The 12,843-nt window shown below is 42.0% G+C and overlaps 1 protein-coding gene across 2 annotated transcripts; it reads right to left on the minus strand.

The window, feature by feature from the left end:
• Positions 1–316: 316 nt before the first annotated feature.
• tcea3 (transcription elongation factor A (SII), 3) lies at positions 317–11,158 on the minus strand. Of its 2 annotated transcripts, none has more exons than XM_085422219.1 (21): positions 10,919–11,158; positions 10,117–10,179; positions 9,925–10,030; positions 9,688–9,793; positions 5,523–6,038; positions 5,330–5,440; positions 5,026–5,127; positions 4,853–4,924; positions 4,636–4,743; positions 4,466–4,531; positions 4,247–4,306; positions 4,023–4,094; positions 3,837–3,893; positions 3,678–3,740; positions 3,482–3,556; positions 2,319–2,479; positions 2,149–2,210; positions 1,838–1,987; positions 1,583–1,729; positions 856–927; positions 317–745 (listed from the first exon to the last, which is right to left on the minus strand). In XM_085422219.1, the coding sequence occupies exons 1-21, from the start codon at positions 10,985–10,987 to the stop codon at positions 737–739; spliced, it is 2,247 nt and encodes a 748-aa protein (XP_085278345.1). In that variant the 5' UTR covers positions 10,988–11,158; the 3' UTR covers positions 317–736. The 2 variants fall into 2 exon arrangements, with proteins under 2 accessions (XP_085278345.1, XP_085278343.1); XM_085422217.1 differs by having other exon boundaries at positions 4,466–4,534.
• Positions 11,159–12,843: the final 1,685 nt, after the last annotated feature.

Genomic DNA, 12,843 nt, shown 5'->3' on the forward strand with positions numbered 1-12,843 from the left:
AGTGCTCGCTCAAAGGGGATCATCTGATTGTCGAGGTTTTCTCTGTATTTATGTGGGGTCTTTCCCTTACACGATATTTGGTGCTGGATGGATGGACGGACGGACGGGTGGATGAATGATGGTCACATACATAATAATCTTATACAATGTATGGAGACAGATATGGAAGCTGAGAGAGTTTGGGCATGTGGATATGTTGGACAAAGGATGTTGAATGATGCTGATGTAGTGAAGGAGGACATGCAGTGGGTGCGACACAAGTAGATGCTATGAATAGGGCGGCAGGGCGGACCAGAAGAGGAAGACTATAGAACATCTTAACAGTTTTTAAAGCAACCATAACGTTGATTGATGCAGTTTTATTGGCTTTAGATATGTACAAAGTGAGCAGTCGTAATATGTCACAGCTTATTAAATGGATTATGATTCTCTCCATCATGACAGCACCATGATTATTGTTAAGTTACAGCTAGATTTATTTAATGACTCAGTCATCAAACTGTCATACCGTACACTCTTAGTTCTCAAAGCTGCATAAAGCAAACTCTGATTATTAGCACATGCTTATAAATCTAAAAAAAAAAAAAAAAAATAGATAAAATGGAAATCTTAAGAACAACATCATCACTTTAAATCACTAGCTGCAACAGTTTATAAACTCCATTCCCATCCCATTATAGAAAATAAGCTTCTCAGTTTGCTCAGGAAAAAAAATGAGGGGTGACCTTTGATGGCATCAGCAGAACTGAAATTTAGAGAAGAACAATAAAAAGCATTAAAAATCTCTTTAAAGTTATTTAACAGAGCATGAAATAGTGTCAGAGCAGAGCTGTTCAGGTTCAGGCAAAGTCTTACCTTCCAGCGGTTGCCACACTCATTGCACAGAACAAATGTGGTCATTGGCTCATCAGCACTGCGTGTCTGCACCTAAAACACACACACACACACACACACACACACACACACACACACACACACACACACACACACACACACACACACACACACACACACACACACACACACACAGCAGGTTTAACTGTAAACAAAACACCAAACTGAAAGGAAGCGGTTTGTACGACCTACAGTGAAGCTGAAACACTCCTTCCTCACTAGTACAGTGTATATCCCCCACTCTGTGACTGAAATACATCAATCTCATTATATTTATTTGAGCCACATACAACTCCTCAAATTATCAAATAGCATCGCTGAAGCTGATTTAAGCCCCAGCTCTAATACAGCCCCACAGCTTTCTTGTTTTTCTGTGGCATTCAAAAGAGAAACAGTTACTCTACAGGCTTTTCAGAACATCACAAACAACAGCAGTAAATAGCCGACTCAGTGCGGTCACATCGTGTGAAACAGCAAAAAATTTCTCATTATTATGTGATAACTAAAAGCAAACAGCTGGAGAAATAACTGCCCTATTACAACACCACCTCTCTCTGTGAAAAAGGCACAAACATCACAGCCTGCTTCACTCTGGAAACACATCGCTTTCACACGCTCACTCGCCTTAATGCCACCATTAGAGCCCTATTAGTCCTGTTATCTGCTTTGCTCTGACACATGTGTGTACCTGGTTATAGGTGCAGTTTTTCTTCTTGCACTTGCCGCACTGCAGCAGGTCGGTGGTGGTGCCACCAGTTTTAGCCATCTGGTGTTCCCTGATGGCCTCCTGGGTGAGCACGTTCCTCAGCTGTTTCAGCTCGTCGCTGGCCATTTCCTTAATAAAGACGACATGATGTGTGATAACGAAAGATTAAAGAAAAGGCAGGAATGTGCAAAGTGTTGCTCATTGCTGAGGAGAGGTGAACTTGCAGGGCTGTTGTACCTCAGCAGACATGGTGGCGATGCGACGTAACTCGATGCTTCCTGCGAGCACATTTTTGCGAAGGCCTGGGTTCTTCGGGTCCTTCAAGTTGCTGATGCGGCTCCTCACTCGGTTCTTATACTTCATATCAGTGGCTTTTATCTCCTGGTAGATATGTGCGATCACACTGTCAAGGGCAAACTAATTCCTCCGAGTAGCATGCTTGATAACAGCTATAATGTTGAAACAAGATGCTTTCCCTTTGGTTCAACACTGAAAGAACTACAGTTTAATTAATCATAGTGCATAGTGGAGAATTATCAACTCTGAAGGATATGATCTTCAATCTCTGCTGCCATGCCCTCACAGTTAGCTCCAAATTCCCTGTAATCATCTGTGAAGTTCAGAAATTACATTTCATGTAAGTCAGCAGGCAGTCTGCAGCGCGTCTTAATGTGAATATTAAAACTGCAGCAATGATAACGTGCAGCCTAAGCCTCACTATCTGTGCGCAGGGCAGCTGCCAGCATCTCAATGCACTTGTCTCTGATGGAGTCTCCAGTGGCCAGGTGAGGGGACAGCGGACCCCCAGGAGAACTGAAGCTGGGTGACATGGGGCTGGTCGGGGTAGTGGGAGTTTTGGGAGCCTCGGATTTACTCTTTCTGTAAAAAAAAACAAAACAAAACAAAGATTTTTAGTGTCAAATTCATTAAATACGGATCAAAACGTTGTTGGTGCTGCACACCAGCCACACAAGTGCAGCTTTAACCTTTAGCAATAATTCATTTACTAATATCCATCATGTAAAGAACCCATCCTGAAACGCTCTGACTCATCAGTCCTTGAAAAAATATTAAAGAATGATGAATGTCAACACTGATAAAGAGGCTATTTGGAGTCGCTTGTTGCCACCCACTGAGTCCTCCCACGAACTGGCAGCTTGTGAAATAGGAGTGCAAAATAATAAGCATACAGTGCTGTGCAAAAGTCTTGAGCCACTACTCTACTCAACTTTTTTTGTTTGTTAAGCTACTCAACACTGACCAATGAATCATTACAGCATTTAAAAATGCACCTAACTCAAGAGATGAACCGTTGTTGTGGACCAATTTTAGACTATATCACATTTTGATCCACTGTGCGATACCATACCTACGGCTTCATTTTCCAGCATGACAATGACCCCAAGCACAATGTTGAAACATATGTAGACAGAAAAACACACAAGGCCTCCCCAGAGCACGAGCCTCAACATTACTAAAGCAGTGTGGGATCATCTTAGCAGAAAACAGAACAAAAGGCACTTAACATCCAAAAAAGAGCTTTCAATGTCCTTCAAGAAGCCTGAAGAACAACTCTGAAGACTAGTTAAAGAAGTGAGAAGAATGCTGCCTCAGAGAGTTCCTGCTGTGTTCAAGAATAAAGGTGATCAGACCAAATATTTACTTTCAAGCTAGCTAGAATCATATAGAATCCTATATTCTTTATATGCTGTAGTTCTATGAATGTTTGAATTTTCCATTTTCCTACCAATATAAATAATTGAGGGGTGGCACAAGACTTTTGCACAGTACTGTAAATCTACAGTGAATAGCCATCCTTACCTTATTTTGTACCCTGCAAGATAAAATCATCCTAAGAACCTGAGAAACATAATTAAATACCTTTCGATGCTGTCAGTAGAGGGCTTCCTCTGTAGAGGTCCAAGCTGAGGAGCCTTCGAGCCCTGAGACTCTCTCCTGTAATTCAAACTCAAGGTCATTTATGTTTTTCACGTGCAGAAGTACACAAAACTTTAACACCTGAGGGTTGACAGTTTGGTGAGCTTGTATTTAATCAGCACCGGTCGCTGTTATTTACCTTTCTCCTGTTAGCTTCTTTGCTGCTGGCGAGCTGCTCGTCTTTGAGTCAGTCGATTCCCGTCTAAGCAGTGAAACACTTTCAGTCAGTCTGGGTTTAATCATTTGGATTTCACATTTAAGTACTGGTGAGATTTAAACTGGTGCACAGAACTGATACCTGTCAGCTGAATGACGTTTCACAGGTTGGCCAGGCTTTGACTCACAGGAGTCCTTTCTGCAACAAAGGATTAGCATCACTAGCATCACATTTCATATAAGATAAGTGCACACACACACACACACACACACACACACACACACGCTTATGTTGTATTCTCAAACTTATTTCCTGGCTCCTGCACACCTGTGTTTGTCTTTTTTGGCCTCCAGGGTGGGCTTTTTGGGAGGGGGGGATTTAGAGTCTGATGAATCTTTCCTGACAAGAGGAAGAGTTTGTGTGTGATTTTTTTTTAACCAAACCCGTCTGTGAACAATAAAACGAGAATGCATCCATCTCCCTTTGCTCTAAAATCCAACAGTCTTCACACAGGGAATGAACAGATATTTTCATGCAGATGACTTGCAAACCTTTCTCTTTTGGTTTCATCTGAATGTTTTCTAGACAATTTGGTATCCACTGAGTCTTTCCTGCAAAAAGAACACAGCTTTGGTACCAACACTGAACACCAGTGTTTTATGTAAAACCAAAGAAACAGATTTCTTAAGGCCACTGATCATCCAGAGACTGCAGCCAACTTGTTTTTTTTTTACATGAATGAGAAACAGAACCATTCCCAGATCCCAGACCTGTCTTTCTTCACATGATCTGACGTCTTTTTCTGTGGAGGAAGCAGCTTAGAGTCTGACTCCTTCCTGCTTTAGCAAATAAAAAACAGATTCAAATTCTGAGTCCGAATAAAATTGTTTTTTTTTTTTCCAAAAAATATTTTCCCGTCTGTAACTCGTCTGATTCAGACCTGTCTCTCTCCTTCATTCCATCTAGAGAGGGCCGCTTCGTAGGAGGAGGAGGGTGAAGGTGAAGAGGAAGCGGAGGAAGAGGAGCGTTGGGGTCAGGAGGCTCTTTTCTAAATGAAAAGACACCTCTGAGCTCAGATGAATCACTTCATAAACAGAGTGAATAATGACAGAAAATCGTTACGGCACTGCAAAGAAAGTAGGCATGCAGAGCCTGACCTTAAGGGAGGAGGAGGATGTAGGTGAAGAGGAAGAGGAGCAATCGGAGCGTTTGGATCCAAAGGAACTTTCCTGAAAATCAGCACTTGTTTGAGATTTTTTAAAACTCTCTCGTTGTTTTCTGTCTAACGTCACTCAAGAACTTCAGAAACATGCACCAAACCACATCTGACCTCTCCTTCTTTACTTCCACGGGAGGTCGTTTAGTCGGTGGAGAAGGAGGTCGGGGAGCGTGAGGGCGAGGAGGTCGGGAGGAAGAGTCTTTGCCATCCTTCCTGGACATATGTCACAACAGCAGAGGTCAAAAGGCCACCTGACGATGCGGCATGCTGTTCACAAAACACACCTGAGTGACTCTTGTCAGCATGCACCATGCACAGCAGGAATCCTGTTAGGCCACGTGGAACACACTGATGCATGTTAAGTCATTAGCAGCAACCGCGCGCTCTGCAGCTCAGGCAGCACGAGAGTCCAAACCTGTCTTTCAGAAAATCCATGGCGGGGCGTTTGATGGGAGGAGGCCGAGCGGGTCGAGGAGGAGAGGGGAAACGGGTGGGATAGAGCACACTGCTGTCCAGCACACCTCTCCTGAAATATACAACAGAGTCTGAAGCTCTGCTGGATCTTACTGGGAAGTGTCGTGCGTTTTTCTGAGCCTCTACGTTCTCACCTTTCAAACAAGGGCTTGTGGGGGTCAGTGGGTCTCTCTCTCTGAGGCTCGCTCAGAGGTCTCTCCCTCTGAGGTGTGCTGGTGAGCCTCTCGTGGTTGTTTTCTTCTCTCTGTTTGTCCTTCCTCATCTCATCTGCAGAGCTGCACTTCTTGAGCTCCGTGGGGGGTTTCTCCTTTTTGAGCTCTTCCACGTGCCTCGTCTTTTTTGGTTCCTCTAATGGTCTCCCTCTTCTCGGCTCCGACTTGTGCTTCTCACCCCGTGGGTCTTGCGCAGGCTTCGGCTTCTTGTTATCGACCTCCACGTTGGGATTTTCTGGGGGTGCTTGTTTCTCTTTCCTGATTTCCTGCAGATGTTTTGCATTTCCAAGGTCCTCCAGGTGCTTTTCTTCCACGAGGTCGTCAGCATGTCTCTTTTTGATTTCATGGCCATCATTGTGTTTGTCTTTCCTGATTGTATTAGCGTGTTTTTTGTCATGATCGGAGTCTTGTTTTAGTTTGACTTCCTGCTCGCTGTGACTAAGAGAGAAAAAAGAGAAGCACTGTTTTTACCTCTATGCAAGAATTACCACAGTGAGTGTTAGAGGTGGAAGTGGGTTGAAAAAAATGGCAAATATATTAACACGAACATGATTTAAATCACTGACAAGCACTGAAGAAGTCAGTGCTTTCATGCAGTTAAACAGTGAAGGACACTTCATAGCGTCTCAGCTTTTACCCTACATATGCACTTGTAAACAGTGCTGCCTTGCAGAACAAAACAACATCACTGTGCTGACTTCTATATTCTATAATCTATCCCATCTAACATGGAAAAATAGCTTTAAGCATAGACTTTAAAAGATATATGTAGCAAGGTTATTATAGAGGTAAACTAAAAACTATAAAATTAAATTAAATTAATTAAAAGTAGACTCTTGAAAAAGAAAAACAAACTAGCTGATTTGCTATAGTGTACTTGGGAAACTATCCATCTTCTTATTCAATTCGGGGTCACCAGGGTGAGCAGGTGGGGTCTCACGGTCAGGCTTGTGCCTATTCCAGCCGTCACACGGTGAAAGGCAAAGGGACAGGTCACTAGCCGACCACAGGACTAACACAAAGAGACAAACAACCATTCACACCTATGAGTAAATCACTAAAATTGGGGAAATCACTGTGGGAGGAAATAAGAGAGAACCCACCCAAACACAGTGAGAACATGCAAACTCCACACAGTTAGGTCGGACCACACAGTGGAGTCGAACCCAGGACCTTCTTGCTGTGTGGCAATAGTGCTAACCACCGGACCATCATCCTGCCCGATGTCAAAAAAAAAAAAACTAACTAAAGAGAAACAAAGAAGGAAATATTTTTAGTTTTATTCAGTCGGGTCACATCCCAGCAAACATGATTGACACCCCAGCGTCATCTCCCTTCTCAAAATTAATCATGACACCAAAAACTGAACAGCAAGCAGGTGGATGTTGATGTTGTTCACAAGTACAATACAGGTCCGACCATCTCTTACAAAGTAAAACATATATAGATCCGATTAATACATCTGTCTTTGTTTTCTCTTTAACAACAACTCATTTGGTTAGTACGTGATTGTGACGTCTTGTCCACACAGATAATATTACCAAAACCTGTTTTTAAAGAAAATTTGATGCTTTTTACATGGTGAACTTGGTTCAATGTTAGGCCCTAAGCAGCATCAGGAGCCCGGGACTTGTTAAGCATGAAGTCAATTAGCTCAACAGAAACATTAAGGGTAAAATCTTGAGTCTTAGTCACTCCTGAACTGAGATTCTTCAGTCTAATAAGGACGTCTGAGCAACGCTGAAGCTTTACCTAACACAGACGTCAGACACAGACATTACTGATCATTATTAACATCAAGAGAGGCTTTCAGGGACACGTTTACTTAGACACAGGATGTCTGCATAACTGTGAGTCACCTGCCCTCACAAAGAGCAAGGTTTGTATTATATACCTGTTCAGAACTTCCTAAATTTGGACTCTAACAAATATCCACTGGCAGCAGGTGCTTTTGGCTGATTTCCCTTGTTTAATTTAGCACAACGTTTTTACACCAGATATCCTTCCTGACACAACCCTGCCATCTATCCAGGCTTTTAGACTGGTACAACGAGCACGCTAGCCTGTGTTTGCCTGAGACTGGGTCTCAAAACAGGGATCCTTCACACGTAACCACTACACCATGGACCCACCATATTGTGATATTTAAATACACTGACGATAACCCAGGATTAAAACATCTTCAGTGAAAGTGAAACAAGCAAAACCAAACAAGAACCTACCTGACACTAAACTGAATTACGAAATAGAAAAAAAAAACAACGAGTCTGACATGTAGCCCTTAAGACATCATCATCATCCACTGATTTGTGGTCTCCCATCTACGGTGGCTCCGAGAGGTCAAACCCACCGAAACTTAAGAAAACACCAGCTAACAGAAAAATGCTGGAAAAGCAGACAAAACACAGCAGAATTGGGAAAAAAATCCACAATTGAAGTGTTTCTGGGGGCACAATAACATCACGGACCAGCTGCAGAAGTAGAAACCAAAACGTGTGAAGGATCGCAGTGAGACACGCTTAAAGAAGTAGAGGATTCATCGCTGTTGTGAGGGAGAAAAAGATGCAGGTAATGTGTGTTTTAATCACATTATTCATGTAATACTTTAGATACATATTTGCTGTTGTGTTTTGTGTGCTTTCGAAACATTTTTTTATTAGCTGTTGTTTTCTTAATTTGTTCGTTGGAACTCTCAGGAGCACCATACCCATCTTTCTTTCTTGTTGGTGAGTCTGCACGCTAATATGCTATCAATCTGTCAGTCACAATGCAGAATAACCTGATTCAGTCGTGTCTATTCACAACAACTGACACCCCAGTGCACTTTATATGGTAAGGTAAAGAACCTACAATAATGCATGGAAAATCCCAACAATCAAATCATCTCCTATGAGTAAGCACTTGCCAACAGTGGGAAGGAAAAAGTAAGAGGGACCTGCTGGGGGTGATGGGGGAGAGAGACAGTCCAAAAAAAGAGAAAGGCCGAGTCCAATTCATGAGATTTTAACTTGTTACTGAGAACATAAAATAATTTGGAAAATATATCCTGGGGTAATAAATCGTCCCACAGACTTCTGGAGTCGCGCCCTGCTGGCTGTTAGGAAGAATGACGGTGATAGAAAAATTATTAAAGTTATGTAACACGCTTTGCAGTAAGCTGAAGAGTGTATCTCTCAATGTCTCTCTCCATCTGTGCTCTTCTCAGGCTTTGTTGTGGCTACTCTGCTATCTGTTATCCAAAGCAGACAGAATCATGTTCAGTACAAGGATGCCAAGTAACTGTTAACAATAAAAAAAGTGGATAACATTGGAAAAAGTGTATAAATGAAACTCTGCCCTGCTTTTGCTTCCTTGCAAGTAAAATGAACACGTTGGAGCTCACTACTCTGTGTGTTTCACTTCTTACGAGAACTGTTCTATCAGAAGGTTTAACACTTTTATGTGCAGTTTATCATTAAAATAAGTCTCCCTATTTAAAGTTATGATGCTACCTAAAGGATAAAATGTAACATTACAGTGGCTCACAAGTCTGTTCTGTCCTTAATGTCATTAAACACCCCAAACTGTTTGCAGCAAATAGCTGCCCCTCACTGAGCCTGGTTCTGCTGGAGGTTTCTTCCTGTTAAAAGGGAGTTTTTCTTTCCCACAATTGCCAAGTGCTTGTCAAAGGGGTCATTTGACTGTTGTCTTATTGTAGGGTTTTGAGGCAGCTCCAGTTGTGATTCAGCACTATGCAAATACAACTGAACTGAATTAAATCGTCTGAATGTAGATCAGCCAGGCAGTAGATTACCTTGAAATTTTATTTGAACTTTAAACATTTCAATGCCTTTTTTTTACAAAGCTGTTGTCACTTTTAGCAGAGAGTTATTTTTTAAGGTGTTTTTATGAATGCGAAGAAAATACTTTTGTTCCAGTGCACTGCAAAGCCACACACACACATCATTACGGACCTGACAGCAGGCAGGCACAGCAGGTATGCGGACATTAACCAGAACTTCACTTCATAATGTGTGTGCTCTTTGTATTAAAAGTCACGTTAAGTGTACCTGTGTAGTTTCTGTGTAACCGCTGTGAAACCACTGACCTGCTCTGCGTCTCCGAGGGAGAGCTGTTTGGAGAAGCTGCCGTTTTGCTGGAGTTCAAACCATTCTTGGTCTCAGACGATTTCTCGGGATGAGAGCGGCCAGAGTCTGCATGAGTGCGTGTTTTGGAGGAGAAATCATATCAGCAAATCAGACTCCGTGCTGATGTATTGACTGCACAAGCAACCATTTCACCGCTGTGGAAACACTGTAGTATGCATGTAAATCAGTGTGTGTACCCAGAAGTCTTTTCCAGTCTTTAATGAGGACTTTTGCCAAAGCAATCACTTCTTCATCTGTGCAGTGCTTCCTGATACCATTAACAGACATTCCAATTCTCGTTTCCTGAAGCCAACATAGACACACGGGTTAATTGTTTTCTTTTTTCCACATTTCCCCAGGATGATCAGCAAAATTAAAATTTAACCCACCTGTAGAAGTTTGAGAGTCATATTGACGCCTTTCAGCTCCTTCAGCAGGTCAATGGCGCCCTCCTGTATTCACCAAACAGTGACATCGTTACTTGCAACCCCCTAACTCTTGAAACGGTTCATTTAGAAATGCGTAATAACAGTGTAACGCACAGATCTGGCAACAAGAATGCGTTAACCTTTCAAAAAAGAAAGCGCAATGTGGTTAGCAAACAAGAACAGTTTCACTTCTTTATTATTATTTTTTCATTTGCACTCGATGGCATTTTTACAACATTAGATCCACTGTTTTGCACGGCTGTTTACTCCGATTACAGCTGGTGGCATTATCTTGTGCAGCCCCCTAACTGTGCAGGAGCGACGCGAACAATGTCGTGTTTGCCGATTCAGTCACAACACGAGCACGGCCTTACGCCCACAGGCCGCGGTGTTTACTTTCTGTTCTGCGCACTTCTATGTCAGTTAAACTCGCTAAGCATTTTCAGAAAGAGAGAGAAAAAAAGCTTTTGACAAACACAAAAGAGCTGGGCTACACAGCAGAGCTGCACACTGGCACTGAAACGGTCCTGCAAGAGAAATACACGCAAACCCACGAACACCTGTTGATCGTTTGTTACGGTCAAGCTCGCGCTTCACTTCTGCACACTTTCCAAACACACCGAGTCAGCAGGAACCAAACTCGTGTTTAACAGAAAAGAAGAGGACCCCATTTTAATTTATGGAAAAGTCTACTGCAGGCCTTCTGCGCAGCGCGAGGTGGCGGGACAACGCGCCACCTGTGGGTGTCAAAATATAGTCTCACCGTGTTATTTCTAGACACCATCTTGTCCAGTTTTTTTGCAATCCGGATGAGATCTTCCTCTCGAGTCATCGCTGCATTTAGTCGTCTAAACACCGATCGGTTGCGCCAAATGGATACTTATTTTAAAAAAGAAAAAAACTCCCGAGAAACAGAAAAGTTTGTATCTGCTACAGGTCGGACTTTACGCGCGACGCACTCCATTCAGCCGAGAGGCGTGTCCTGCGGAGGGGTCCCAGCTGACCTGCTCCACAAATGACAAACTAAATATAGACACAGTTGTAGACCCGTGGACAACAGGGATGACTGAAGTTTAGTGTGAGAGATTTGACTTTTTTTAAATACTTTTTTTTTTAAATCAACTTTATTTTGTCTTATCATGCTTTGCTCTCCTGTGGCTCCTTAGACTTCTCTACACCCTGGACGGATTATATCACAAAATGATCTCTCTTTAAGATTTTCCAGCAAAAACGAGGTCACTGTGTAATGATTAATCTTTCCTACACTGAAGGCAGAACTCGGGCAGCTGCTGCTGTGCCAAAGAGCAGCCCGACACTAAGTCACCGTTTCTTTCTTTGTTAGTTGCTTCATTTTTTGTAACACGGAACAAAGGCACCTCGAACACTAAATCAGACAACAATTTCACTTTCTCTCACAAAATGGGGAAAAAACACGTCCTGAAAAGTGTGTCTATGTCACGGCCACCAGGGGGTGGTGTGATATAAGTCGACATGAGAATTAACTTTCGTTTTGCACTGAAAGCCACGAACCTTCGTGTTTGCTTCTGTTTGTCTTGCAGTGGACCTAACATTAAGATCTGATAGTTTTCTTCTTCGTCTTCTCGAGGAAACGAGAAAGAAACAGAAAAGCTTCCAGTTCGGTTCCAATTGAACCGAATAGTCAGCCTTTACATTCATACATGTTTTATAAAAGTAACAGCCGATGTCTCACACTGCGTGCTCTCCTTTAAAGAAATAATGCTTATTCGATAAGTACGGACTTTCTATAGTTATATTGTGTTAAAAAAAATAGTGAATAAGGCAAATCAATCTTATGAGAAAAATGAAGGTTTTCATCCTTTTTTTTCTTATGAGAAAACATTTGTGGACGTTAGCAGGGATGTCTCATTTTACTCCTTTGACCTTTACTTTGATCTTATTGCGTAGAACCAGAGAAACTTTCTGTCAGTCTGAAGGTGTTTAACTACAAATTTAAGGCCATTTACAGTAATATAAGAAAGATAAGTGCAAATTTATAATAATAAGAAGAAGAAGCAGAAAAATAAATTTTTTAAAAGCACCTTTCAAGACACCCAGGGACACTAACAATAGAATAAAACACATAGTAGAACAAAAAATGAAGAACAATTTTTAAAAACTTTCAACAGTGCATCTCAGTTTTTCTACACGATGAAGAAATGCTGCTGCGGTAACTGTAAGAAATCTGTCATCACAAAAATCTAAATGTGTAAAATTACATTTCATTATGTTAGATTTGATAGCAGTGAAAAAAATGTTTCCAAAGTTTATGCCCTCCTTCACATTTTCCAAAGCTGTCCGGAGGGATATTTTATGTCTATGCCCGGCCGATTCTGGGACCCTGGCCTTATGTTTGACACCCCTGATTTAAAGGGTGAATGCCGAATACATTTTCCAAGAACTCCACAGACACAATTAGTGAAATTATATTAGCACAATATTCATCTAAATTTATATTGTTGAAGTCGAAGAAATTACTTGATCGAGGGATTTCTTTATATCCTTGTGTTTGTATCTCCTGCTGTGACAGCTTGTGATAGCAATCAACATTTCTTTCAGAGGGAAATAGAATAGCCAGATACTCCCACAGTCCAACAGACACTGAGACCAGATACAATTAAGATCCTAGAGATGTGTCCCCCCCCCCCCTCCACTGTGGGAAACAAAGGC

This window comes from Rhamphochromis longiceps, linkage group LG11 (genome assembly GCF_057381845.1).
Source record: "Rhamphochromis longiceps isolate RC_006_pf linkage group LG11, R_longiceps_female_GT1.1, whole genome shotgun sequence".
NCBI classification, from domain to species: Eukaryota; Metazoa; Chordata; class Actinopteri; order Cichliformes; family Cichlidae; genus Rhamphochromis; species Rhamphochromis longiceps.